Genomic DNA, 27,813 nt, shown 5'->3' with positions numbered 1-27,813 from the left:
ATTTGCCAACAATAGAACTCGACTGTATCCACAATATAATCGAAAAGACATTTAACTTTATAATTAGAGCCAAGACAATTTGAATTGGTGAATTGATTAGTTAAAAATCATTGACAGCCACTAAAATCACCAATGCTGCCTGATGTGGTACAGAGCACGAATCCAATTCAAATAGACACAGTGGTGGAGTAAATCACCGGGTCAGGCAGCATCTCTGGAGAAAAAGGATGGGTGATGTTTCATGTTGGGACCCTTCTTCAGACAAAGGAGGGAAGGTGAAGTGCTGGTATAAATCAGGATATGTGAAACAGTGCAACCCTGTATATCTTGCACACAAAATGATGTAAAACTTACCATGAATGACAGAAATAAAAGGTGTTATCCTTGTTTTATGAAATTCATTTTTGAATGATGTAAAATTGAAGGGGGTGCAATATACTGCTAACCCACAAATGTATCGTTATGAGATATTCACATTTTAAAAATCCATTAATCACAACAAAACCTAGAAGGTGCCTATGTTATTTGACCAACTTATCGGTTAAATTTAAATATGAATTTTTTACAGGTTGTAGGATTGTGGGTAAGTATCGTGTCAATGCCTGTAACTCATTTTTCACAAAACTGAGGGTTAGCACTATATTGCACCGACCCCCTCAATTATATGTTAAATTCAAAACTAAACTATGGTGGTAATGTACATTATTCATGTCTAAAATCACAGAGAGTGGTGAAGGTGTGGAATTCTCTGCCTCAGAAGGCAGTGGAGGCCAGTTCGTTGGATGCTTTCAAGAGAGAGCTGGATAGAGCTCTTAAGGATAGCGGAGTGAAGGGGTATGGGGAGAAGGCAGGAACGGGGTACTGATTAAGAATGATCAGCCATGATCGCATTGAATGGCGGTGCTGGCTCGAAGGGCTGAATAGCCTACTCCTGCACCTATTGTCTATTCTCTAAAGCTAGCACTTCTGTATAAGTGTAGGTATGTATGCATTACATTTTATTACACTAATGTAGAATGAAAATAATGGAAAAATGGAGATAAGACTTTTCTTTGCCTTCCATCACAGCGAGGGTGCGCCTGGAGCAATCACTGTGATGGCTGTTTGTGTTAAAATTGTAATTGTGTGTCTTGTGTTCTTTATTGTCTACTGCCGGACCCTGACGTGAGAGGACGCTGGCGCTATTTGTTCACCGCTTCTCCGTCAGGACAATTCGTTTGTTTGTTTTTATGTCTTGACTGTTTTTGTAAAGCGTCTTTGAGCATTTGGAAAAGCGCGATAAAAAATAAATGTTTATTATTATTATTATAAATATCTTAATATGTGTTCATAGTTATTTTATTCACAATATTAGGATTTCTGGAAATAAGTTTGATGTCACTGATTGCGAATGTGTACGGGAAGGCCCTAATGAAATGTATGTGAGAGAACAGTGATCATGATAGAGAGAACCATGCACTGAGAAGTGTGTGAATGACTGATTTTATATTTGTATATATATTTGTATATATTGGGTACAGAGAAAAAGAGAGAGAGAGAGAGAGAGATTGAAAGTAAAAAGGTTGCTAAACAAATAATTAGAGGAAATCACTAGAAAGTAACTAGACATATATCTATGTATATATATATATATATACCATAAAGGTTGAATCCTTTATGGTTGATGTACATCATTTGTAAAATAAGATGAAAAGAGAAATAGAGCGTTGCTTTAAATCAAAGTTGCTTCTGATCCACGAGGGAACTTTGAGATCTATTTATCTCCATCTTGCCTCTCACACACAAACAAACAAACACACATTCATATCTATACATATATATATATATATATATAAGTTAAATTTGTGCTGAGTGTGTGTTTGAGCAATACAAGGGAAACTACACAAAAGAGGGGACTGGGGAGGAAGGATGGGAGGGACATGGGCAGAAACAGTAAGAAAATAAAACCAGAGAAATTTAGCAGGGGGAAAACATTTTAAAATAAAAATAACAATAAAATGTGGGTTGAAAGATGAGATATTTTCTGCACTTTGATGGGATCATCACACATACTGTTCCCCCACAACACTGATTACACAGCGAGAGGTGGGTTTTCCTTACTAAAATTATGTTACGTACTACACTTCAGTGGACGCAATTTCGACGGAGTGGTTCATTTTGCTCCTCTAGTATCTTTGTTGGGGACGTGGAAGGAATCCGCCGCGGTCACAGGGAGAAGGCGTGAACCACACGGGCAGCGCCCGAGGCCAGGATCGAACCCGCTCACCAGAACTAGGAGACAGCAGCACTACTTGTGTCACTGCGCTGCCCTGTTATTACACACATCACAGGGATCAAACCTGCACAAGATCAGGAAATCGAAACTTAAAAGCCTCACCAGAACTCCAGAAATCTTCTCTTTCTGTCGCTGCTCCATTTGCTGGATCCCTGATTTATATTTTGTGAGAGACTGGATGGAAGATTTCACCTTATCCTGGAATTGTGTTTGGGAATCAGAAAATTAAATGGTTGAACAGTAAAAATGGAATTAAACAATGATGCGATTAAAATCGGTTTGCTTTTACCTTGTGGTTTTCAACAGCTTCTTTAACCGGCATGAAGCTGTGATACTTGTGTTCCCGCCCAGCTGCACAAATCACACACATCAGCTTCTTATCAGTTTCACAAAACAGCTTCAGTTCTTCCTGATGTTCCTCGCAGTGAAGTTTACTTTCCTTCTCTGGAATTATTTCCCGATTCAGGCTCAGTGTTCGAGCTTTCTCAGCCAGTCTAACTAAGGCCCGATTCACCCTGAGGGTGCGGTCTGTAAACTCCTCTCTACATTCCGGGCAGGAGTTTCTCTCCTCCCTGTCCCAACTCTGTGTGATACAGGATCGGCAGAAGTTGTGCCCGCACTCCAGTGTAACCGGATCGGTGAAGAATTCCAGGCAGATGGGACAAACTAACTCCTCCGCTAAACTCTCGACCTGGTCTTTCGCAGCCATTGTAACTCCGCCACTTCCTGGTTCAAATTCTTTGGCGCAGCTGCTGAATCCTTGCAGTATCGGGGCACGGCTGAGGGGAGGCGGAGCTCAGCCCCGTCAATCACAGCCCTGACCAGTAAGTGGATGCTATTTGATACAAGCTGCCTGTAAATTTCATTCCCTTAAACTAAATACATCAGTGTTTCCCATCGTGAATTGTTCATTATATTAGGCTGCACAATGATATTATATCCACAGCAAACACTGTTATTTCATTTAACAGTCTCATGTGCAAACTTGAATTCAACTCAATGAGCCAAATATATTCTATTGTCACATGAACCAAGGGACAGTGAAATGCTTTGCTTTTGCTTGCAATCCGGTAAAATACAGACCTCCCCCAGGCAGTGCAGAGAGAGTCGCCACGATTCTGGGGCCGACAAAGTTGCGGGATGTTTATGGAACTGTCTATATTTCCCCGCAGCGGTGAACCAGGTCCCGCCGGACGATGCAGCAGGCGCCCCCGCGCCGCCCCCCCTTCCCTCTCGGCTCTGATTTTTGCACAGTGGGGGCAAATTTCAAGGGTCATGTTTTATCACACAGGGTGGTGGGTGCCTGGAACGTGCTGCTGGAGTGGTGGCATTGCATAGTCTGATCTGGGCTGAAGGGACTGATCTAGTTCTTTGTGGCCATCAACTAAACCGACAGGTTCATTACAGCTCACATTCCCAGCTCCTCCCCCACAACCATTAGGTTCTTGGACCGACCTGCAGTGCCCGCGTTTGGCCCATATCCCTCCAAACCTGCCCTATTCATGTATCTGTACAACTACTTCGTAAACGTTGTGATAGTCTCTGCCCAACTACCTCCTGCAGCAGCTCGTTCCATATACCCGCCACCCATATTGTGTTACCCCTCAGGTTCCTATTAAATCTTTCCACCCTCACCTTAAACTTATGTCCTCTGGTTCTCGATTCCTCTACTCTTGGCAAGAGACGGTACATCTTCCCGATCTGTTCCTCTCGTGGTTTTTTAGTCCTCTCTAAGGTCATCCCTCATCCTCCTGCGCACCAAGGTAGAGAGTTCCAGCCTGCTCAACCTCTCCTGATAGCTCGGGCCCTTGAGTCCTGGCAACATCCTCGTAAACCCTCTTTCCCTCTGATTATGCGCACTCATTATTTCAATAACAGGACGTTGCATTGTCGATAAACCGCCGTTCATCACAGATGGGGATGTTTAGAATTGCACAACGCTCAGGTTTGTTGACTTCCCATGAGCGTCTGAAGCAATGGAAGCCTGATTGGGGCAGGCACTCCACCAGCAGGCGCAGTGGAGGACAAGCCCATGTCAGCATCAAACACGCTGAAGTGGAAATGGCGAAGGGCGTCAGTCTCCTTGGCGTAAATATCATCAACGATCTATGGCGGACCAACCACACTGCAGACACAGCCAAGACGCCACACCGACACCTGTACTTCATCAGTGGACTGAGGCAATTCGGCATGTCGCCAAACATGTGGTCAGGACAAGACAGTCTGAGCTATAGGCAGAGATTGAGTAGGTTGGGACTCTATTCCTTGGAGTGCAGGAGGATGAAGGGTAACCTTATAGAGCTGTATAAGGTCATGAGAGGAATAGATTGGGTGAACAGAGTCTCTTGCCCAGAGTAGGTGATTCGAGGACCAGACGACTTAGGTTTAAGGTGAAGGGGAAAAGATTTAATAAGAACCTGAGCGGTAACTTTTTGGCACAATGAGTGGTGGATTTGTGGAACAAACTGCCAGAGGATGTGGTTGAGGCAGGGACTATCCCATCATTTAAGGAGCAGTTAGACAGGTACATGGATGTGCCAGGTTTGGAGGGATATGGACCAAAAGCTGGGACTAGTGTAGCTGGAACATGTTGGCTGCTGTCTCACTCTTTCATTCTATTACTCTGACAAACCTCCAAGATTCACCATAAAATGCGCACTGTCTGTTTGCGTCACAGCTTGGTTTGGGAAAAGAGCGCGAGAAATTTCAGAGAATTGTGGATGAAGCCCTGACCAGACTCCATCTGCACTTATTTCTGTCTCGGAGAAGCAGACAACATAATCAAATACGTCCCACCCCGGCCATTCCCTTTTCTCCCTGCTCTTGTTGCACAGAAGGTACAGAACCTTGGAAGGGCGCACTGCCAGTCTCAGGGGCAGCCTCCTCCACTCTGTTATCGGGCTTCTGAACGGTCTTTCCATCAGCTGGTCATTAGGTGTTGAAGGGTCTGTTCTTGTGCTGCACTGATCTGTGCCTTGTTTTCTCTGTTGAGTGGTAGTTGGAGGTTATTTTTCTGACGAAAGAGAAGTTTACAGTGGACCTTACTTTACTTTAGACATACAGCATGGAAACAAGCCCATCGATCACCAATTCACTCCTTTTCTAGAGAGATGCTGTCAGACCCATTGAATTCCTGCAGCTTTTTGTGTCTGTCATCAATTCACACTTATTCTCTGTTGTCCCAATTTCCCATCTACTCCCCACACACTTGGGGCTTTTACAGAAGGTCAATAAACATACAAACCGGCATGTCCTTTGATTGTGGGAGGAAACCAGAACACCCGGAGGGAATCCACGAGGCCACAAGGAGAACGTGCAAACTTAGAACAGTCAGCAGCTGAGGTCAGGATCGAACCCGGTTCCCTGGCCTTGTGGCAGCGGCTCTTCCCGCTGCTCCACAGTACCTCAGAAATATTAAGCCTTCTCTTTCCAAATACCCCATACTGCCGCCAAGGCTTTCTGTTTTTTCTCTTCCCAGTTTATGGGCAGATTCACATTCCAATCGCCCATTGAACTGGAAAAACTAAAATAAAAACCCAGATGCTGAAAATCCAAAATGAAGACGTACAGTAAGATGCAAGAAATACTCAGAAGGTTGGTTAGCGTTTGTTGAGAAAGAAACGGAATTAATGACTCAGGTTGAACACCATTCGTCATCAGTATTTGATTTGGAATGTAAGGTCTGTTTCACCTTGCTGTTGCTGCCTGACCTGCTGAGTATTTGGGCCAATTTTTGCTTCTATTGCTCATTTTAAAGCCTCAACGTTTTAAGCCATGCATTTGGTTTGGGCTTCGGGTGTGGTAACAGGTGACAAAAGTCACTTATTAAACCAGATTCCCACTGTTTCTGCAATTGTCAAAGTGAATTCTCAAAGTTACAGCTGGTCTGTGGTCGCAACGCGTGGCGTTGCTGCCATCTACTGGCAGAACCAAGATGTGCAAACAGTCCTGTTCCCGATTAACAGAACACGGTTTGGTGCAGAGATACAGCACGGAAACAGGCCTTTCGGCCCCCCGAAGATAGACACAAAAAGCTGGAGTAGGTCAGCGGGTCAGGCAGCATCTCTGGTGAACAGGATTAGGAGACGTTTGGGGTCGAGACCCTTCTTCTGATTGGGAAAGTGAAACGAGATATATCGACAGTGGTACAAAGATTGTCAACAAATGAAAGAAAGATACGTGAACGAATAATGATGATAAAAGAAGCTGGCCATTGGTGGCTGTGAGCTCGGTGAAAACGAGTTACAGGCAATGAAACTCACCAGGACGACAGTGAAAATAGTACAACGACCAGGGTGGGGGAGGGACTGAATCCACGACCACCATCGATCACCCGTTCACACCAGTTCTATGTTATCCCACTTTCTCATCCACTCTCTATACACCAGGGGCTACTTCACAGGGGCCAACTAACCTACAAACCCGCACGTCTTTGGGATGTGGGAGAAAAGCGGAGCAACTAGAGGAAACAGAGATTAGCTTGGCATTGTACTGTTCCACGTTCTATGTGGGCCGAAGAGACTGTTCTAGTTCTACATGGCCATCAACAACACCGAGAGACCCATTGTATCTCCCACTCCCAACATTCAGCTTTATTCTTCTGCCTTCCAGTAATTTCCGATTTCGTTCCTCTCTCCTATTTACACGTCCCGAGTCAAACCTTTCCCGCCCTCTTCCGAACGACATCAACACCAATTAATTCACTCTGATATAACAGACCTGTAGCTCTTGGAAATCCTCCTTCAGACCAAACAAGGGTCCCGACCCTAAAGCGTGTTCTGTACATTTCCATCCACAGATGCTGCCTGGCCCGCTGAGTTCCTCCAGCACTTTGCTGATTTTTTCCCCGCACCCCCATTATATTTCAACAGATTTCTTGTATCTACCATTTCCAATATTCACTTTGCCTTCTCTCTCTTCAGACAATTTCCGATGTCATTCCCCCCTCCTGTCTCCACCTGCCCCCCCCCCCCCCCCCATACTCGCCTTTACGCCGCTGTTGAAGTCCACACCAACACCGCTGGTGCCGCGTTGTGACTCGGGGCGAGTTTAGGGCCCACCGCCCGCGGCTGCTGCTGAACCCGCGGAGTCCGCGGGAAGGGAGATTGTTTCAATAGACAATAGACAATAGGTGCAGGAGTAGGCCATTCAGCCCTTCGAGCCAGCACCGCCATTCAATGCGATCATGGCTGATCACTCTCAATCAGTACCCAGTTCCTGCCTTCTCCCCATACCCCCTCACTCCGCTATCCTTAAGAGCTCTATCCAGCTCTCTCTTGAAAGCATCCAACGAACTGGCCTCCACTGCCTTCTGAGGCAGAGAATTCCACACCTTCACCACTCTCTGACTGAAAAAGTTCTTCCTCGTCTCCGTTCTAAATGGCCTACCCCTTATTCTTAAACTGTGACCCCTTGTTCTGGACTCCCCCAACATTGGGAACATGTTTCCTGCCTCTAATGTGTCCAATCCCCTAATTATCTTATATGCTTCAATAAGATCCCCCCTCATCCTTCTAAATTCCAGTGTATACAAGCCTAATTGCTCCAGCCTTTCAACATACGACAGTCCCGCCATTCCGGGAATCAACCTAGTGAACCTACGGCTGCAAGCCCTCAATAGCAATCTTTATATTTTCACAAAAGCGTTTCTGTTCCGATGACGGGCGCGGTTAACGCGTTAAAATGAACGGATCGACAGCTCTGATTGCACTTGCTGTTTATTTCTCTCTTCCCACATTTACATCCACCCAGGTTTTATTTCCGCGGTCACTGGGGTTTTTCACGACGAGGAATTTGGGGATTAAATAGGAGCCGTTCAGCGCCGACCTGTTGTCCACCGGGTTTCTGCCCCACAGCCCCCGAGCCCCGTTCCTGACGCCGGTCCCGGGACCCGACTCTTTTACACACCCGAAGCGGAACCGGAGCAGATTCTCAGAGAGAGAGAGAGAGAGAGAGAGAGAGAGAGAGAGAAAGTTAACATTGACACACACCCTCCCTCCGCACCGTCCCCTCCCACAATCCCCCAGTCACACATACGCACAAACAAACAAACACACGTAGAAAAAAAATCCAGTAGATTAGCCAAGCACGATTTCCCCTTCGTAAATCCACGCTGACTCGGAACGATCCTGTTACTGCGATCCAAATGCTCCGCAATTTCGTCTTTTATAATTCACTCCAGCATCTTCCCCACCGCTGATGTCAGACTAACTGGTCTATAATTTCCCATTTTCTCTCTCCCTCCTTTCTTGAAAAGTGGGATAACATTAGCTACCCTCCAATCCACAGGAGCTATAGAACATTGGAAAATAATCACTAATGCGTCCACATCAGGCCCTGGGGATTTATCAGCCTTCAGTCCCATCAGTCTACCCAAAACTTTTTCCTGCCTAATGTGGATTTCCTCCAGTTCCTCTGTCACTCTAGGATCTCTGGCCACTAGAACATCTGCTTGTATCTTCCTTAGTGAAGACCCCACACCTTTCAGTCTGAAGATGCGTCCCGACCCGAAACGTCACCTATCCATGTTCTCCACAGATGCTGCCTGACCCGCTGAGTTACTCCAGCACTCTGTGAAACGTCACCTATCCATGTTCTCCACAGATGCTGCCTGACCCGCTGAGTTATTCCAGCACTCTGTGTGTCTTTTTCCTTTTGTAAACCCAGTATCCACGGATCCTCGCGTCTGCTGTTTGAAGAGATCTCTGTACCGTGACGCGGGGACGCGGAGAGAACTCAAACGCGGGTTATTTTTTAAAATACTTTATTAAACGTCAAGTTAAAGGTGAAGAGTTACAAAGGTGAGCGGAGCCACAGCGGGTGATGTGCGCGCCGGCGGGTCGCAGACTGGAGCCCGCGATGTTGTAATGAGGTGTTGCATTTTGTGATGTGGAACAAGGGCAGGACCCACACAGTGAACGGTTGTCCTCTGGGGAGTGTTGTAGAGCAGAGGGATCTAGGAGTTCAGGGGCATGGTTCCTAGAAGGTCGAGTCGCAGGTGGATAAGGCGGTCAAAAAGGCTTTTGCCACATTGGCCTTCATCAGTCAGAGTATTGAGGATGGAAGTTGGGAGGTCGTGTTGCAGTTTGGGGATTAAATGGGAGCCGTTCAGCGCCGACCTGTTGTCCACCGGGTTTCTGTCCCACAGCCCCTGAGCCCCGCTCCTGACGCCGGTCCCGGGACCCGACCCTTTTACACACCCGGAGCGGAACCGGAGCAGATTCTCAGCCACTTGTCTACATCCCAAGGCCCGAAGAAAGGATAAAGTTTCTCCGTGAATTTATTCCCAGTGAAGGTGTGGAGATGGGACTTGGTGGCCGCGTCGTAAAATGAAACTGTCCCGGACTCGTAACTGAGATAAACTCCCACCCTCCCGGGGATGGGACGGGCGGGGAGAGGGGATCGAGGGGAGGTGACTGCAACAAACACGTCATCCCACCCCCGCCAGATGATCCAGACTCCAGTCTCCGGGGTCAGTGTGACCCATCCCTTCCTCTCCACAGACTCTGCGGCGACTCCCAGACTCCAGCGCTCACTCCCCGCCACCTCCACCTCCCAGTAATGTCTCCCCGATGTGAACCCCTCCGATCCCAGCACACACTCCCAGTCTGTAAACCTCTTCCCGGTGTCAGGGAGACTCCTCCGGGTCCGGGTCCATCTCACCCTCTTCCGATCCTCAGACACCTCGAGCATCGGACCCGCTGTTTCCACATCCAGGGTGACGGAGACTGGGGGGAGAAGCAGAGAATCAGAGAGTCCCCGGGGGGGGGGGGGGGGGGGTCGGGGGGAGACTCGGGCAGCGCGGCCCCGGGACCGGGGGAGAGGCCGCTCGGCCTCAGGCACAGGCGGGCGGACAACTGAAACCCCCCTGCCCGGGGTTTCACCCACAACCACATCGGGGGGACAACAGACATCTCCCCCCCGGAGTTTTTAATCCGAGGACGGCGAGGGGAATTTCGTGAGGTGGGGGAGGGTGGACGGGGAGGACGGGTGCGGAGAGTGAGGAGGGGGAGGGTGGACGGGTGCGGAGAGTGAGGAGGATTGCCAGATTGCGGTGGTGAAGGAGAAACGAAGGGGGGGGGGGGGGGGGGGAGGCTACTCACAGGTGGAGGCAGATCGGAGCAGGAGGATATAGAGGTTAGAGGTAATTTGAGGTTGTTAAAGAGGAGGTAGAGGTGGGTGGTGGGGTCATCATGATCACAGTGAAAGGGGGCAGACACAAGGGGCCAGATGACCTGCCCCCTGTCTCTATGAGTGGAGGGTGAGAGAGAGAGGGAGGGGTGGCTTGGACCATGGAAGGAAGCAGAGGTTGAATGATCGGGTGTTGGACAGAATGGGTGGAGACTTGTGGTTGTGGGGTCGATGAAAGAGAGCGGATTCACGGGTGGATTTGATGGGTGTGTACAACTAACACACTGATCTCATTGTAAACCAATATATGAACTTCACTGAGGGACTTGACAATGTTCCGCGTGTAAGGCTGGTCCAGAAAGCGAAGGGAGGTGGGATCCAAGGCGAGCTGGTGAAATGGATCCACAAGTGGCTTGGTGGTTGGAGGTAGAAGGTATCGGTAGAAGGATGGTTTTTCTGCTTGGAGGTCTGTGGCTTGTGGTGTATAGTAGAGATCGGTGCTGCAACCTTTGCTGTTTATGTTATATGATCATAGCTTGGATGTGAATGTGGGAGGTGTGATTAGTAAGTTTGGGGAGGAAGCAAAAATTGTGGATCGTGGGGAAGGTTGTCAAAGTCTGCAGCAGGATGCAGGGTAATTATCTAAACCTTATTCGGATGCAGGGAAATCAAATCACGAGAGTGTAGGTTTATATTGAGAGCAAAGAATGTTAAAGTATATCTGAGATTTAGGTTTTACTGGAACAAGTGGACACGTTGGGCCCAAACCTCTCCTGCATTGGTGCAGCACCCTCTCCTCCCCCAATCTCCCTCCTCCCCTCCCTCACTCACTCCCCCCACCTTCTCCCTCCCTCCCCTACCTCACTCCCTCCCCCCTACCTCCCTAGGAGATAGATTTATACTTTAAAATGTGAATAACTTTAAAAATATAACACCGATTTGATTGAAACTTCTTCCATTAGCACCAAAGGGATGACGGTGAGTAAGGTGGGCTGAAAATCGTCATGCTATCGGGTACCGTTTTGGCTGTAGTTCCAGAACAAACAAACAAACAAGAGGTTTAGTACATAGATTTACACTGAGAGTGGGTGATATCTGGAACATGCTACAGAGGAGGTGGTGGAGTGAGATATCATCAATATATTGGAGGTACTTAAATAGGTGAGGTGCAGAAGAATGCCGATGGAATGTGGGCAAATCGATTCGTATAGCTGGGGAAAAGACGGTCATGGACACGATGGGCCGAAGGGCCAGACTCTGTAATGTACAACCATGGCTCTCAGCTCCAAGAGCACTGAATGACTGAGTCTCCACAGCCACCGGTGCAGGGTCGTTCCCCAGCCTCTGCGTGCAGTAATGTCTCCTTATCTCTATGCTACACGGTGCAGCCCACATTCTGAGAGAGTGCCCGCATCTCCAGACCCCTCTGACAGGGGAACCATCCTCCCTGCATCCAGCCCACTGAGCCCTGTAAGAACTCTGTGTTTCACTGAGATCCCCTCTAATACACTGAAACACTCGAGTACACAGGCCTGGTCTAGTCAATCTCACCCCACACAGCAAACTCATTGTCCCAGGCACGTATTGTTAATCTTTGCTGCATTCCCTCTGTGTCAAGTCTGTCAATATATCGGTACACAGGAGGAAAGGAACACAAGAAAACAGGAGCAGGATTAGGATCCACTCCTCAGGCTTGCCCCTCCATTCAATGTGATCATGGCTGATCTAAGCTGGCACCAATTCCTCTTCTGTGTGAGTTCCCCATCATCTTATATTTTCAATCTATCAAATATTTATTTGTAGCCAAGTTGCACATATCCAACAACTCATCTTTTTACCACCACCCTGGGCACAACATGCCAGATATTCACTGCCCTCCGAGAGATGCAACTTCTACACACCGCATGGGAGGCCGCTCTGGAAGGTTGGATCTCATGGAATCCGGGGTGAACTAGCGGATGGAACACAACATTACCTGAAGGTCGCTGAGGATGTTGGTAGAGGGTTGATTTTCAGACTGGAGACAGAGCCCACTGTTGTTCCTTATTTATACACACGATTGGGTGTGTATGTAGGCTGCACGGTTCGTCAGTTTGCAGATGGAAGTAAAATTGGTGACATTGTGGAGAGTGAAGAATGTTACCTGAGAGTAAATGGGATCCCTGTGAACTGGGCCAATGGGTTCAGGAACGGCAGGTGGGATTTATTCATGTGAAGGTGAGGCGATGCACTTTGCTGAGACAAACCAGGGCAGGACATACACAGTAAACGGGGAGCATAATGGAACGGAGAGATGTCGGGGTGCAGGTACACAGTGCCATGGAAGATGCAACGGTGACAGGCAGGGAGGTGAAGAATGTGTTTGTCGTTCATGCTTTCACAGGTCAGGATATTAAATACAGCGTTTGACACAATGAGGTTGTGTGTAAATTGGAGAGGGTGCAAAAGGGTTTACGCCAATTTCATCAGGTCTGAAGGGAGACGTTGGACAGGCAGGGACATTTGTCTTTGGAGCCCATCAGGGTGCTTTAAGAGTTGTGTATCAGATCTATATAAGGTGCACAGATGAGGTGAATAGCCACAGTATTTTAGCCAAAGGTAGGAGAGTCTAAACCTAGAGTGCATCAGTTCAAGTTGAGAGTGGAAACAGTAAAAAGGAGCAGCTTTTTCAGTCAATGCGTTGTGTATGTACGGAACGAACTGACAGAGGAAATGGTGGAGGGAGGTACAATGACGAACATTTACAGACAGTTTGGTGGATACGTGGATAAGAAAGACCTGGAAGAATATGTGTCAGACTCAGGCAAGTGGGACAAGCTCGGTTGGGCAACTCGGTTGGCATGGTCGTGTCGAGTCAAAGGACCTGTTTCTGTGTGACACAACTCTCTGACTTTGTGATGCTTTTCTGCAGCTATGTTTGATGGTAGATCAAATCTTCAATTTCCCTTCAGTCCAAAATACCATTAATGCTTGCATCTACACATTACTTAAAGATGTCAGAAACAAGAACAATGGAAAAGGTATAAGCTTTACCTTGCTTGATGGCATCAGATGCTTCTGCCAATACCGTGTTGTACAAAAAAGGAGTTTCAAACTTTTCAAGCAGCAAGTGACCATCTACCACCAACTGTGGTTTGGCTTCAACACCAACTCTGCAAATATTTAACAGCTGGTTATAAACTGGGCGTTATAAATATATTGGGCTGTTCAACAAAACATTAGACAATATACAATAGGTGCAGCAGGAGGCCATTCGGCCCTTAGAGCCAGAACCTCCATTCAATGTGATCATGGCTGATCATTCTCAATCAGTACCCCTTTCCTGCCTTACGCCCATACCCCCTGACTCCACTATCCTTAAGAGCTCTATCTAGCTCTCACTTGAATGCATCCAGAGAACTGGCCTCCACTGCCTTCTGAGGCAGAGAATTCCACAGATTTACAACTCTCTAACTGAAAAAGATTTCCCTCACCTCCGTTCTAAATGGCCTACCCTTATTCTTAAACTGTGGCCCCTGGTTCTGGACTCCCCCAACATTGGGAACATGTTTCCTGCCTCTAACGTGTCCAACCCCTTAATAATCTTATATGTTTCAATAAGATCCCCTCTCATCCTTCTAAATTCCAGTGTATACAAGCCTAGTCGCTCTAGTCTTTCAACATATGACAGTCACGCCAATCCGCGAATTAACCTAGTAAACCTATGCTGCACACCCTCAATAGCAAGAATATCTTTCCTCAAATTTGGAGAACAAAACTGCACACAGTACTCCAGGTGCGGTCTCACTAGGGCCCTGTACAACTGCAGAAGGACCTCTTTGCTCCTACACTCAACTCCTCTTGTTATGAAGGCCAACATTCCATTGGCTTTCTTCGCTGCCTGCTGTACCTGCATGCTTCCTTTCAGTGACTGATGCACTAGGACACCCAGATCTCGTTGTACGTCCCCTTTTCCCAACTTGACACCATTCAGAAAATAATGTGCCTTCCTATTCTTACCACCAAAGTGGATAACCTCACACTTATCCACATTAAACTGCATCAGCCATGCATCCGCCCACTCACACAACCTGTCCAAGTCACCCTGCAACCTCATAGCATCTTCCTCACAGTTCACACTACCACCCAGCTTTGTATCATCTGCAAATTGGCTAATGGTACGTTTAATCCCTTCATCCGTCGTTAATGTATATTGTAAATAGCTGCGGTCCCAGAACCGATCCTTGCTGTACCCCACTAGTTACTGCCTGCCATTCTGAAAGGGACCCATTTATCCCCATTCTTTGCTTTCTGTCTGTCAACCAATTTTCTATCCATGTCAGTACCCTACCCCCAATACCATGTGCTCTAATTTTGCCTATTAATCTCCCATGTGGGACCTTGTCGAAGGCTTTCTGAAAGTTGAGGTACACCACATCCACCGGCTCTCCCCTGTCAATTTTCCTAGCTACATCCTCAAAGAATTCCAGGAGATCAGGCAAGCATGATATCCCCTTCGTAAATCCATGCTGACTCGGAACGACCCTGTTACTACTATCCAAAGGCTCCACAATTTCGTCTTTTATAATCGACTCCAGCATCTTCCCCACCACTGATGTCAGACTAACTGGTCTATAATTTCCCGTTTTCTCTCTCCCTCCTTTCTTAAAAAGTGGGATAACATTAGCTACCCTCCAATCCACAGGAACTGATCCTGAATCTATAGAACATTGGAAAATGATCACCAATGCGTCCACAATTTCTAGCGCCACCTCCTTAAGTACCCTGGGATGCAGACCATCAGGCCCTGCGGATTTATCAGCCTTCATTCCCATCAGTCGACCCAACACCATTTCCTGCCTAATGTGGACTTCCTTCAGTTCCTCCGTCACCCTAGGATCTCTTGCCACGAGAACATCTGGGAGATTGCTTGTATCTTCCTCAGTGAAGACAGATCCAAAGTACCGGTTCAACTCGTCTGCCATTTCCTTGCTCCCCATAATAAATTCCCCTGCTTCTGTCTTCAAGGGACCCACATTTGCCTTGACTATTTTTTTCCTCTTTACATAACTAATAAAGATTTTACTATCCTCCTTTATATTATTGGCTAGTTTACCCTCGTACCTCATCTTTTCTCCCCGTATTGCCTTCTTAGTCATCTTCTGTTGCGCTTTAAAAGAGTCCCAATCCTCTGGCTTCCCACTCTTCTTTGCTATGTTATACTTCTTCTCTTTTATTTTTATGTTGTCCTTGACTTCCCTTGATATCTTACTCCCCTTAGAATCTTTCCTCCTCTTTAGGATAAATTGATCCTCCAATTTCTGCATTATTCCCAGGAATACCTGCCATTGCTGTTACACCGTCTTCCCTGCTAGGGCCTCCTTCCAGTCAATTTTGGCCAGCTCCTGCCTCATGCCTCTGTAATCCCCTTTGCTACACTGTAATAATGACACTTGTGATTTTCCCTTCTCCCTCTCAATTTGTAGAGTATAACTTATCGTATTGTGATCACTGCCTCCTAATGGCTCTTTTACCTCGAGTCCCCTTATCAGATCAGTTTCATTACACAACACTAAATCCAGAATTGCCTTCTCCCTGGTAGGCTCCAGTCCAGTGGCGGCACGGTAGCGCAGCAGCAGAGTTGCTGCCTTACAGCGAATGCAGCACCAGAGAATCAGGTTCGTTCCTGACTACGGGCGCCGTCTGTACGGAGTTTGTATGTTCTCCCCGTGACCTGCGTGGGTTTTCTCCGAGATCTTCGGTTTCCTCCCACACTCCAAAGACGTACAGGTATGTAGGTTAATTGGCTGGGCAAATGTAAAAATTGTCCCTAGTGGGTGTAGGATATGTTAGTGTGCGGGGATCGCTGGGCGGTGCGGACCCGGTGGGCCGAAGAGCCTGTTTCTGCGCTGTATCTCTAAATCTAAAATCTAAAGCTGTTCTAAGAATCTATCTCGGAGGCACTCCACAAACTCTCTTTCCTGGGGTCCATTGCCAACCTGATTTTCCCAGTCTCCCTGCATGTTGAAATCTCCCATAACTACCGTAGCATTACATTTGCGACATGCCAATTTTAGCGCTTGATTCATCTTGCACCCTATGTCGAGGCTATTGTTTGGGGGCCTGTAGATAACTTCCATTAGGGTCTACTTACCCTTACAATTCCTCATTTCTATCCATACTGATTCTACATCTCTTGATTCTATGTCACTCCTTGCAAGGGAGTGAATATCATTCCTTACCAACAGAGCGACCCCGCCCCCTCTCCCCACCTGTCTGCCTTTTCTATACGTTGTGTATCCCTGAATATTCAGTTCCCAGCCCTGGTCCTCTTGTAGCCATGTCTCCGTGATTCCCACAACATCATACTTGCGAATGACTAACTGAGCCTCAAGCTCGTCCACTTTATTTTTTATACTTCGTGCATTTAAATACAACACTTTACCTTCGGTATTCACCTCCCCTCCCACACCTGTTACAATTTGCCTTGATCTTACTCTATTATCCCATCTAGAACTTCCCTTCCCATTTATTCAAGTGTCCTTTGCAATTTCTCATGTATTCGCTTCCCCTTTAACTCCATCTTCATATTCCCATTTTGTCAACCCCTCCCCCTCACTACTCAGTTTAAAGCCACACATGCAGCACCAGCAAACCTGCCTGCCAGAATGTTGGTCCCCCTGCTGTTAAGGTGCTGTTACAATGTTACAATGAGGTGCAATGTTACAATGTTACAATGTCACAATGAGGCGCAATGTTACAATGAGGTGCAATGTTACAATGTTACAATGAGGTGCAATGTTACAATGTCACAATGAGGCGCAATGTTACAATGTTACAATGAGGTGCAATGTTACAATAAGGTGCAATGTTACAATAAGGTGCAATGTTACCAAACCTTACAATGTTTCCGTCAAGAGCATTTCCTACCTTCGCTTGCGACCAGCTTCCTCCTGAAAGAAATAAAACACAAATCTCAATTGACTGAGATGGACCGTCCTATTCCCGACAGCGGGAATTTGTCCACATTTCCACAACCCTCTGATAATTCCCATTCCCCAACTCTTATCGCCGCTGTCATGCAGATAGAAAGCGGACATTACCATCGAGACGTAGAACGAAGGGGGAAAGCATAAGGAATGTTCATGAGAATGACGCCATAACTGAGAGGATGGAACTCAATGCAAAGACTGGGCAGGTCGTGGGAGTTTATCTGGCGAAGATGTCAGGAATGATGAGATAAGATTTAAGTTTATCGGTGGATTTAAATGGGTGAGGATGAAATAATATGTCTAATCGATGGGAGAGCAAAAATCAAAGCTGAAATGTAACGCGGTCTTTAACAAATACCAAAAGGAATGCAGTCATGAGAACATGGACCTCACTTGCATTGGAGGGACTCAAGCCAACAGCAGAGATAATTTAAGGGCAAGTGGGATAATCACGTGGGCACTCCTGGAATTCGGGGTATTGTTACTGAGTGCGGTGAGTAGATGGGAGGGATTTTGAATGGAGCAGAAATCTTGACTGGATAGGATGGGCTGAATGGCCTGTCTATGATGTAGAATGGGAAGTCATTCTATGGTGAACAAAGGTGGGTAAAACAAACAGAGCAAATTCCCCCAAGGTGACCGCCCACTGCTGATGGGAACCGGATGTTGATGATCAATCTGCGCCACGTTCAAGATTTCAATGTTAATCCCCACCATGTGGTCATGGCTGATTTAGCCCAGGGCTGAACTGCTCCGCTTTTTCCCATTCCCTTTCATTTCAGTTCCCGGAATTTTCAAAAATGTATCTTCCTCTGGTATAAATACGTCTAACAGGTTAAACCTCTCATAGTCTCCTGGTTGAAGAATCCCAGAGATTTACTGCCCTCTGTCCATTCGTGGTCCTTGAGATCAGATATAGGATCACCCGGGTTGTTCTGAACACAGAATACAAACACCTCTCTACATTACGGCCACGCAGTCCTGAGATCCCATAGATTATGCGGGAGGCCAATTAGTTTGGGAACAACTACAACTGGAACAGATGAAATATTAACCCAGTTCTGAATTACTGGTAAAGGCAGCATTTATTTCAGAAACATCCCCCACCATTTTGTGACTGTGCACTTTCACTTCGCCAGACTGTAGTGTAACCCCTCACCTTCAGAAACACCACATTGTCCTTTTGATCCATCTGCTGCTGCAACTTAAAGAGTTCCTCCTGAATGGAATTTAAATTCTCTTCAATTTCTCGATGATTTTTCTCCATTGCATTTAGAATCTTCTTCTCTTCCTCCCGGATATCTGCCAGTCCTCGGTGCTCTTTCTCAGTGAGAATCTGGTGCAGTTCAGCAAACTGGGATTTGATCTTAGACTGAAGGTTGTGTGACTGTTCCTGTGAAATGAAAGGTGAAGATCAATATTTCATCAAGATCTCAAAGTGTGGAGTCATGCATTTTGGTGGTAGGAATAAAGGCATAGATCAATAGTAAGGAAAGCAAACTCTGTGCCAGCATTTATTTCAAGAGGCCTTGTATACAAAAGCAGGGATGTGATGTTGAGGCTCCATAAGGCGCTGGTAAGGCCGCATTTGTAATATTGTGAGCAATTTTGGGCTGGCTCTGGAGAGGGTCCAGAGGAGGTTTACAAGAATGATCCCAGGAATGAGTGGGTTAACCTATGAGGAGCGTTTGTTAGCACTGGGCCAGTACTCGCTGGGGTTTCAGAGAATGAGGGGGACCTAATTCAACGAGATCTGGGTGTCCTAGTGCATCAGTCAATGAAAGGAAGCATGCAGGTACAGCAGGCAGTGAAGAAAGCCAATGGAATGTTGGCCTTCGTAACAAGAGGAGTTGAGTTTAGGAGCAAAGAGGTCCTTCTACAGTTGTACCGGGCCCTGGTGAGACCGCACCTGGAGTACTGTGTGCAGTTTTGGTCTCCAAATTTGAGGAAGGATATTCTTGCTATGGAGGGCGTGCAGCGTAGGTTCACTAGGTTAACTCCCGGAATGGCGGGACTGTCGTATGATGAAAGGCTGGAGCGATTGGGCTTGTATACACTGGAATTTAGAAGGATGAGGGGGGATCTTATTGAAACATATAAGATAATTAGGGGATTGGACACATTAGAGGCAGGAAACATGTTCCCAATGTTGGGGGAGTCCAGAACAAGGGGCCACAGTTTAAGAATAAGGGGTAGGCCATTTAGAACGGAGATGAGGAAGAACCTTTTCAGTCAGAGAGTGGTGATGGTGTGGAATTCTCTGCCTCAGAAGGCAGTGGAGGCCAGTTCGTTGGATGCTTTCAAGAGAGAGCTGGATAGAGCTCTTAAGGATAGCGGAGTGAGGGGGTATGGGGAGAAGGCAGGAACGGGGTACTGATTGAGAGTGATCAGCCATGATCGCATTGAATGGCGGTGCTGGCTCGAAAGGCTGAATGGCTGAATGGCCTACTCCTGCACCTATTGTCTATTGTCTATTGTCTATTGTCTAATTAAAACATACAGAATAGTGAAAGGCTTGGATAGAGTGGTTGTGGAGAGGATGTTTCCACTAGTGGGAGAATCCAGGACTCAAAGTCATAATTAAAGGACGCTAATTTAGGAAGATGAAGAGAAATTTCTTTGGTCAGAGGGTGGTGAATCTGTGGATTTTTTTTGCCACAGAAGGCTATGGATATTTTTTATGGCAAAGATAGATTCTTGATTAGTACAGGTTTCAGAGATTATGGTGAGAAGGCAGGAGAATGGGGTAAGGAGGGAGAGATAGGTCAGCCATTATTGAATGGCGTAGATGCGATGGGCGAAATGGCCTCATTCTACTCCTATTCCTTATGACTTTAATTCCCTGCTGCCTATTCCTTTTCACGTACCCATTAATTCTCATTCATCCTCCCACCACCCACCTCCGCAGGAATAATTTACAGTCACCGATTGACCTTTGAACCAGCATGTATTGGGCACCAAAGATACTAGAGGAGCAAGATAGACCACCCGACACGTAAAACCGTAGTTGGTCATGGGTAAATTTCAGCGCCATTTTAGTAAACAGATTCTGTGTGCCAGACTGGGCTGTGTTCACATCTCTCTGCGATTTGTTCGTATATAAAATGTTTGCAAACAATTATTTTTGTTCTTCTTCTTGGATAAGTTGATGGTTGACACCTATGACTATTTCTTGACGAGTTGCCGCTTCATGATCTTTAAAATATGGATGTTACTGATTGAATATTTGCACTAGAGATCCACTCTATCTGTATCAGGCCAATTGATCATATTTAATGAACTGTTCTTCTTTGCTTTCTCTGTTAATTTTATTTTCACCTCCACGAGCCGTATCTCTTTTTGCTTTATTTTAGAAAGTCATGGAAGCAGAGATTTGGCATTTGCCAACAATAGAACTCGACTGTATCCACAATATAATCGAAAAGACATTTAACTTTATAATTAGAGCCAATAAAATTTGAATTGGTGAATTGATTAGTTAAAAATCATTGACAGCCACTAAAATCACCAATGCTGCCTGATGTGGTACAGAGCACGAATCCAATTCAAATAGACACAGTGGTGGAGTAAGTCACCGGGTCAGGCAGCATCTCTGGAGAAAAAGGATGGGTGATGTTTCATGTTGGGACCCTTCTTCAGACAAAGGAGGGAAGGTGAAGAGCTGGTATAAATCAGGACATGATCATTTCATTGGTTAGCTGATATGTGAAACAGTGCAACCCTGTATATCTTGCACACAAAATGATGTAAAACTTACCATGAATGACAGAAATAAAAGGTGTTATCCTTGTTTTATGAAATTCATTTTTGAATGATGTAAAATTGAAGGGGGTGCAATATACTGCTAACCCACAAATGTATCGTTATGAGATATTCACATTTAAAAAATCCATTAATCACAACAAAACCTAGAAGGTGCCTATGTTATTTGACCAACTTATCGGTTAAATTTAAATATGAATTTTTTACAGGTTGTAGGATTGTGGGTAAGTATCGTGTCAATGCCTGTAACTCATTTTTCACAAAACTGAGGGTTAGCACTATATTGCACCGACCCCCTCAATTATATGTTAAATTCAAAACTAAACTATGGTGGTAATGTACATTATTCATGTCTAAAATCACAGAGAGTGGTGAAGGTGTGGAATTCTCTGCCTCAGAAGGCAGTGGAGGCCAGTTCGTTGGATGCTTTCAAGAGAGAGCTGGATAGAGCTCTTAAGGATAGCGGAGTGAAGGGGTATGGGGAGAAGGCAGGAACGGGGTACTGATTGAGAATGATCAGCCATGATCGCATTGAATGGCGGTGCTGGCTCGAAGGGCTGAATAGCCTACTCCTGCTCCTATTGTCTATTCTCTAAAGCTAGCACTTCTGTATAAGTGTAGGTATGTATGCATTACATTTTATTACACTAATGTAGAATGAAAATAATGGAAAAATGGAGATAAGACTTTTCTTTGCCTTCCATCACAGCGAGGGTGCGCCTGGAGCAATCACTGTGATGGCTGTTTGTGTTAAAATTGTAATTGTGTGTCTTGTGTTCTTTATTGTCTACTGACGGACCCTGACGTGAGAGGACGCTGGCGCTATTTGTTCACCGCTTCCCCGTCAGGACAATTCGTTTGTTTGTTTTTATGTCTTGACTGTTTTTGTAAAGCGTCTTTGAGCATTTGGAAAAGCGCGATAAAAAATAAATGTTTATTATTATTATTATAAATATCTTAATATGTGTTCATAGTTATTTTATTCACAATATTAGGATTTCTGGAAATAAGTTTGATGTCACTGATTGCGAATGTGTACGGGAAGGCCCTAATGAAATGTATGTGAGAGAACAGTGATCATGATAGAGAGAACCATGCGATGAGAAGTGTGTGAATGACTGATTTTATGTTTGTATATATATTTGTATATATTGGGTACAGAGAAAAAGAGAGAGAGAGAGAGATTGAAAGTAAAAAGGTTGCTAAACAAATAATTAGAGGAAATCACTAGAAAGTAACTAGACATATATCTATGTATATATATATAACATAAAGGTTGAATCCTTTATAATAATAATAATAATAATAATATTCATTTATTGTCATTGCAACGAGTACAACGAAATTAAAAAATAGCCAATCCTGACGGTGCGTACAAACATATATGCAATAAATGCAAAAACAAATAAATACATAAATACAATTAAATACAATTATATTAAGTACAAAGATTTTTTAACGGTGTTGCCTAGTGCAAAGGTAGTGTTCAGTTCTCGTATGGCCCTGGGGTAAAAACTGTTCTTAAGTCTGTTTGTTCGGGATTTGATCGACCTGAAACGTCGACCAGAGGGCAGATGAACAAACAGACGGTGGCCGGGGTGGGATGGATCTTTTATTATTTTGCCTGCTCTACTGAGGCAGCGTAGGCTGAACAGGTGCTCCAGGGAGGGCAGTGAGCAGCCGATGATTTTCTGGGCCGTCGTGATGACCCTCTGAAGGGCCTTCCTGTCCTTTTCTGAGCAGCTGGCATACCATGTGGTTATACAGTATGCCAGCACACTCTCGATGGAGCAGCGATAGAAGGACAACATGAGCTTCTCCTGCAGGTTGGTTTTCCTGAGGATCCTCAGGAAGTGGAGTCTCTGCTGTGCCTTCTTTACTGTGGTGATGGTGTTGGTAGACCAGGTGAGATCCTCTGCGATGTGCGTACCCAGGAACCTGAAAGCTGGTACCCTTTCCACACAGACCCCATTGATGTAGAGTGGGTCGTAATCTCCACTGGTTTTCCTAAAGTCAATTATAAGTTCCTTTGTTTTGGAGGAGTTCAGGACCAGATTGTTCACTGAACACCATGCTGCCAGCCTTTGGATTTCATCCCTATAGGCTGTCTCATCTCCTTCTGAGATGAGTCCAACCACAGTCGTGTCATCCGCGAACTTGATGATGGTGTTGGTGGGATGGGTGGGGGCGCAGTCGTGAGTGTAGAGGGAGTAAAGGATGGGGCTCAACACACAGCCCTGTGGTGAGCCGGTGCTCAGTGTAATGGTGGAGGAGAGGTGAGGGCCTATTTTGACTGTCTGGGGGCGGTTGGTCAGAAAGTCCTTGATCCATTTGCAGATGGTTTGGGAAAATCCAAGGTCGGAAAGTTTGGTGACCAGTCTGCTCGGGATGACCGTGTTAAAGGCAGAGCTGAAGTCGAGGAAGAGCATCCTCACATAGCTCCCCTGGTGTTCAAGGTGGGTCAGTGCAGTGTGAAGAGCAGTGTCGATGGCATCCCCTGTAGACCTATTTGCTCTGTAGGCAAACTGGTGTGGGTCGAAGGTGGGTGGGAGGCTGGCTTTGATGTGCTGCAGGACCAGTCTCTCGAAGCACTTTGTGATGACCGGTGTGAGTGCTACCGGACGGTAGTCGTTAAGACTGCTGATGACAGACTTTTTCGGCAGTGGGATGATTATGGCGGACTTCAGGCAGGGAGGGATGGTGGATTTTAAAAGGGACAGGTTGAAGATTTTTGTGAAGACCTCAGATAATTGGTCTGCACATTCCCTCAGCACTCTGCCCGTCACACCATCGGGGCCTGCAGCTTTCCTGGGATTCACTGCTCTGAGCACGCGCTTAACATCATACTCCTGCACAGTGAAGGTGTTGCTGTCAGGTGCTGGAGAGGGTGTGATGTCTGCCACTGTAGCTTTCACCTCGAAACGAGCAAAGAAACAGTTAAGTTCCTCAGCCAGCGAGGCGTCGCCGTCGGCAGTCGTGCGGTTGCTGGTCTTGTAGTTGGTGATGTGCTGGATGCCTTGCCATACTCGCCGTGGGTCATTGTTGGAAAAGTGGTCTTCAATCTTCCTCTTGTAGGACACTTTGGCATCCTTGATGCCTCTCTTCAGGTTGGTTCTAGCAGCACTGTATAGAGCTCTATCACTAGACCTGAAGGCGGTATTACGGTCCTTGAGGAGAGACCTGACATCCTTTGTCATCCAGGGTTTTTGATTTGGGTACAACCGGATGCGTTTGTCGACGGTGACATTGTCAACACAGTTTTGGATGTAGCAAAGTACAGTTGATGTGTACTCCTCCAAGTCTTGATCCTCAAAAATATCCCAGTTGGTCCTTTCGAAGCAATCCTGCAGCTGCGAGGAAGCTCCTTCAGGCCATGTCTTAACAGTCTTTATGGTGACTGGAGCTTTCCTCCTGAGTGGGGTGTATGCTGGAGTTAGGAATATGGACAAGTGATCTGACTGCCCCAGGTGTGGTAGTGGTGCTGACCTGAACCCCTTCTTAATATTTGAGTAAACCTTGTCTAGTGTGTTTTTCCCCCTGGTAGCACATCTTATGTGTTGTTCAAGTTTCGGGAGAACTGACTTTAGGTCTGCATGGTTGAAGTCCCCGGCTATGATGTGGGCTGCTTCTGGATATGTGCTCTGTTGTGAGTTTATTGCACCGAGCAGGTAGCCTAAAGCTGTGCTAGCGTTAGCATTCGGTGGGATGTAGACTGCTGTTACTATAACCCCTGTAAATTCGCGAGGAAGGTAAAAGGGCCTGCATTTAACTGTTAGGGACTCCAGATCAGGAGAACAGTGGCTATCTATGATTTGGATGTTAGTGCACCAGTTGTTGTGCACATAAATGCATAACCCCCCCCCCCCCTTGCTCTTACCGGAGTCGATGTTTCTGTCCCAACGAAACGCTGTACGCCCGGCTAGCTCAATGGCTCCGTCTGGGATAAGTGGATGAAGCCATGTCTCTGTTACTAAGAGAATGCAACAGTCCTCCACGAGTTTGTTTGCTGATATCTGTAGTTTTAGTTCGTCCATTTTGTTGATGATGGATCTGGCGTTGGTGAGGAACATGCTGGGTAACGGTGGTTTGTGTGGCTGTCTCTTTAGCTTGGCAAGTATACCGGACCGGCATCCTCGCTTTTGCTTCCTGTTTCTCCTCCGCCTGCGACGCCTGTTCGCGCCGACAACTATCCACGGAGCGCCCGGTGTCCTGGCTATCTCTTCCGGTATATTTCGCGGGTGTGGAAATTCGCGCACAAGGTCCCGATTGCACTGGAATCCGATGATCAGAAGGTCCTTTCGGTTGTAGGTAGGATTTGCCTGATTTTCCTGGTTTGCATGACTAAAATTGACTAACAGACATAACACAGATAACACACATAAAACGCACCGAAAGGGAGAGCTGTGAGCCGCTGCGTCCGTGCGCGCCGCCATTACGGATTATGGTTTATGTACATCATTTGAAAAATAAGATGAAAAGAGAAATAGAGCGTTGCTTTAAATCAAAGTTGCTTCTGATCCACGAGAAGGAACTTTGAGATCTATTTCTCTCCATCTTGCCTCTCACACACAAACAAACACACATTCATATCTATACATATATATATATATATATAAGTTAAATTTGTGCTGAGTGTGTGTTTGAGCAATACAAGGGAAACTGCACAAAGGAGGGGACTGGGGAGGAAGGATGGGAGGGACATGGGCAGAAACAGTAAGAAAATAAAACCAGAGAAATTTAGCAGGGGGAAAACATTATAAATAAAAATAACAATAAAATGTGTTTGATAGATGAGATATTTACTGCACTTTGATGGGATCATCACACATACTGTTCCCCCACAACACTGATTACACAGCGAGAGGTGGGTTTTGCTTACTAAAATTATGTTACGTACTACACTTCAGTGGACGCAATTTCGACGGAGTGGTTCATTTTGCTCCTCTAGTATCTTTGTTGGGGACGTGGAAGGAATCCGCCGCGGTCACAGGGAGAAGGCGTGAACCACACGGGCAGCGCCCGAGGTCAGGATCGAACCCGCTCACCAGAACTAGGAGACAGCAGCACTACTTGTGTCACTGCGCTGCCCTGTTATTACACGCATCACAGGGATCAAACCTGCACAAGATCAGGAAATCGAAACTTAAAAGCCTCACCAGAACTCCAGAAATCTTCTCTTTCTGTCGCTGCTCCATTTGCTGGATCCCTGATTTATATTTTGTGAGAGACTGGATGGAAGATTTCACCTGATCCTGGAATTGTGTTTGGGAATCAGAAAATTAAATGGTTGAACAGTAAAAATGGAATTAAACAATGATGCGATTAAAATCGGTTTGCTTTTACCTTGTGGTTTTCAACAGCTTCTTTAACCGGCATGAAGCTGTGAGACTTGTGTTCCCGCCCAGCTGCACAAATCACACAGATCAGCTTCTTATCAGTTTCACAAAACAGCTTCAGTTCTTCCTGATGTTCCTCGCAGTGAAGTTTACTTTCCTTCTCTGGAATTATTTCCCGATTCAGGCTCAGTGTTCGAGCTTTCTCAGCCAGTCTCGCCAGGGCCCGATTCACCCTGAGGGCGCGGTCTGTAAACTCCTCTCTACATTCCGGGCAGGAGTTTCTCCCCTCCCTGTCCCAACTCTGTTTGATACAGGAGCGGCAGAAGTTGTGCCCGCACTCCAGTATAACCGGATCGGTGAAGAAATCCAGGCAGATGGGACAAACTAACTCCTCCGCTAAACTCTCGACCTGGTCTTTCGCAGCCATTGTAACTCCGCCACTTCCTGGTTCAAAACGCGTTCCCTTTGGTGCAGCTGCTGAATCCTTGCAGCATCGGGGCACGGCTCAGGGGAGGCGGAGCTCAGCCCCGTCAATCACAGCCCTGACCAGTAAGTGGATGCTATTTGATACAAGCTGCCTGTAAATTTCATTCCCTTAAACTAAATACATCAGTGTTTCCCATCGTGAATTGTTCATTATATTAGGCTGCACAATGATATTATATCCACGGCAAACACTGTTATTTCATTTAACAGTCTCATGTGCAAACTTGAATTCAACTCAATGAGCCAATTATACTCTATTGTCACATGAACCAAGGGACAGTGAAATGCTTTGCTTTTGCTTGCAATCCGGTAAAATACAGACCTCCCCCAGGCAGTGCAGAGAGAGTCGCCACGATTCTGGGGCCGACAAAGTTGCGGGATGTTTATGGAACTGTCTATATTTCCCCGCAGCGGTGAACCAGGTCCCGCCGGACGAGGCAGCAGGCGCCCCCGCGCTGCCCCCCTTCCCTCTCGGCTCTGATTTTTGCACAGTGGGGGCAAATTTCAAGGGTCATGTTTTATCACACAGGGTGGTGGGTGCCTGGAACGTGCTGCTGGAGTGGTGGCATTGCATAGTCTGATCTGGGCTGAAGGGACTGATCTAGTTCTTTGTGGCCATCAACTAAACCGACAGGTTCATTATAGCTCCCATTCCCAGCTCCTCCCCCACAACCATTAGATATCTTGGACCGACCTGCAGTGCCCGCGTTTGGCCCATATCCCTCCAAACCTGTCCTGTCCATGTATCTGTCCAACTACTTCGTAAACGTTGTGATAGTCTCGGCCCAACTACCTCCTGCAGCAGCTCGTTCCATATACCCACCACCCATATTGTGTTACCCCTCAGGTTCCT

The 27,813-nt window shown here is 46.4% G+C and overlaps 1 protein-coding gene and 1 pseudogene across 2 annotated transcripts in view; both read right to left on the bottom strand.

Annotated features, from left to right (window-relative positions):
- LOC144612234 (E3 ubiquitin-protein ligase TRIM39 pseudogene) overlaps positions 1–27,813 on the bottom strand; it is a 69,394-nt pseudogene that overhangs the window by 13,277 nt on the left and 28,304 nt on the right. The window lies entirely within an intron of this gene.
- LOC144612120 (zinc-binding protein A33-like) overlaps positions 1–27,813 on the bottom strand; it is a 36,393-nt gene that overhangs the window by 8,002 nt on the left and 578 nt on the right. Inside the window, exons 2-4 of the mRNA XM_078431677.1 lie at positions 13,439–13,585; positions 9,515–10,002; positions 2,378–2,473 (exon numbers count right to left, since the gene is read on the bottom strand). Of these exons, the coding sequence (XP_078287803.1) occupies positions 2,378–2,473; positions 9,515–10,002; positions 13,439–13,585 (731 nt within the window). The remainder of the gene's footprint in view (positions 1–2,377; positions 2,474–9,514; positions 10,003–13,438; positions 13,586–27,813) is intronic.

Source organism: Rhinoraja longicauda, chromosome 43 (genome assembly GCF_053455715.1).
Source record: "Rhinoraja longicauda isolate Sanriku21f chromosome 43, sRhiLon1.1, whole genome shotgun sequence".
In the NCBI taxonomy this organism is placed as follows: domain Eukaryota; kingdom Metazoa; phylum Chordata; class Chondrichthyes; order Rajiformes; family Arhynchobatidae; genus Rhinoraja; species Rhinoraja longicauda.
Note: the sequence above shows the minus strand (reverse complement) of the source record. Positions and strands in the feature narration are given on the sequence as shown.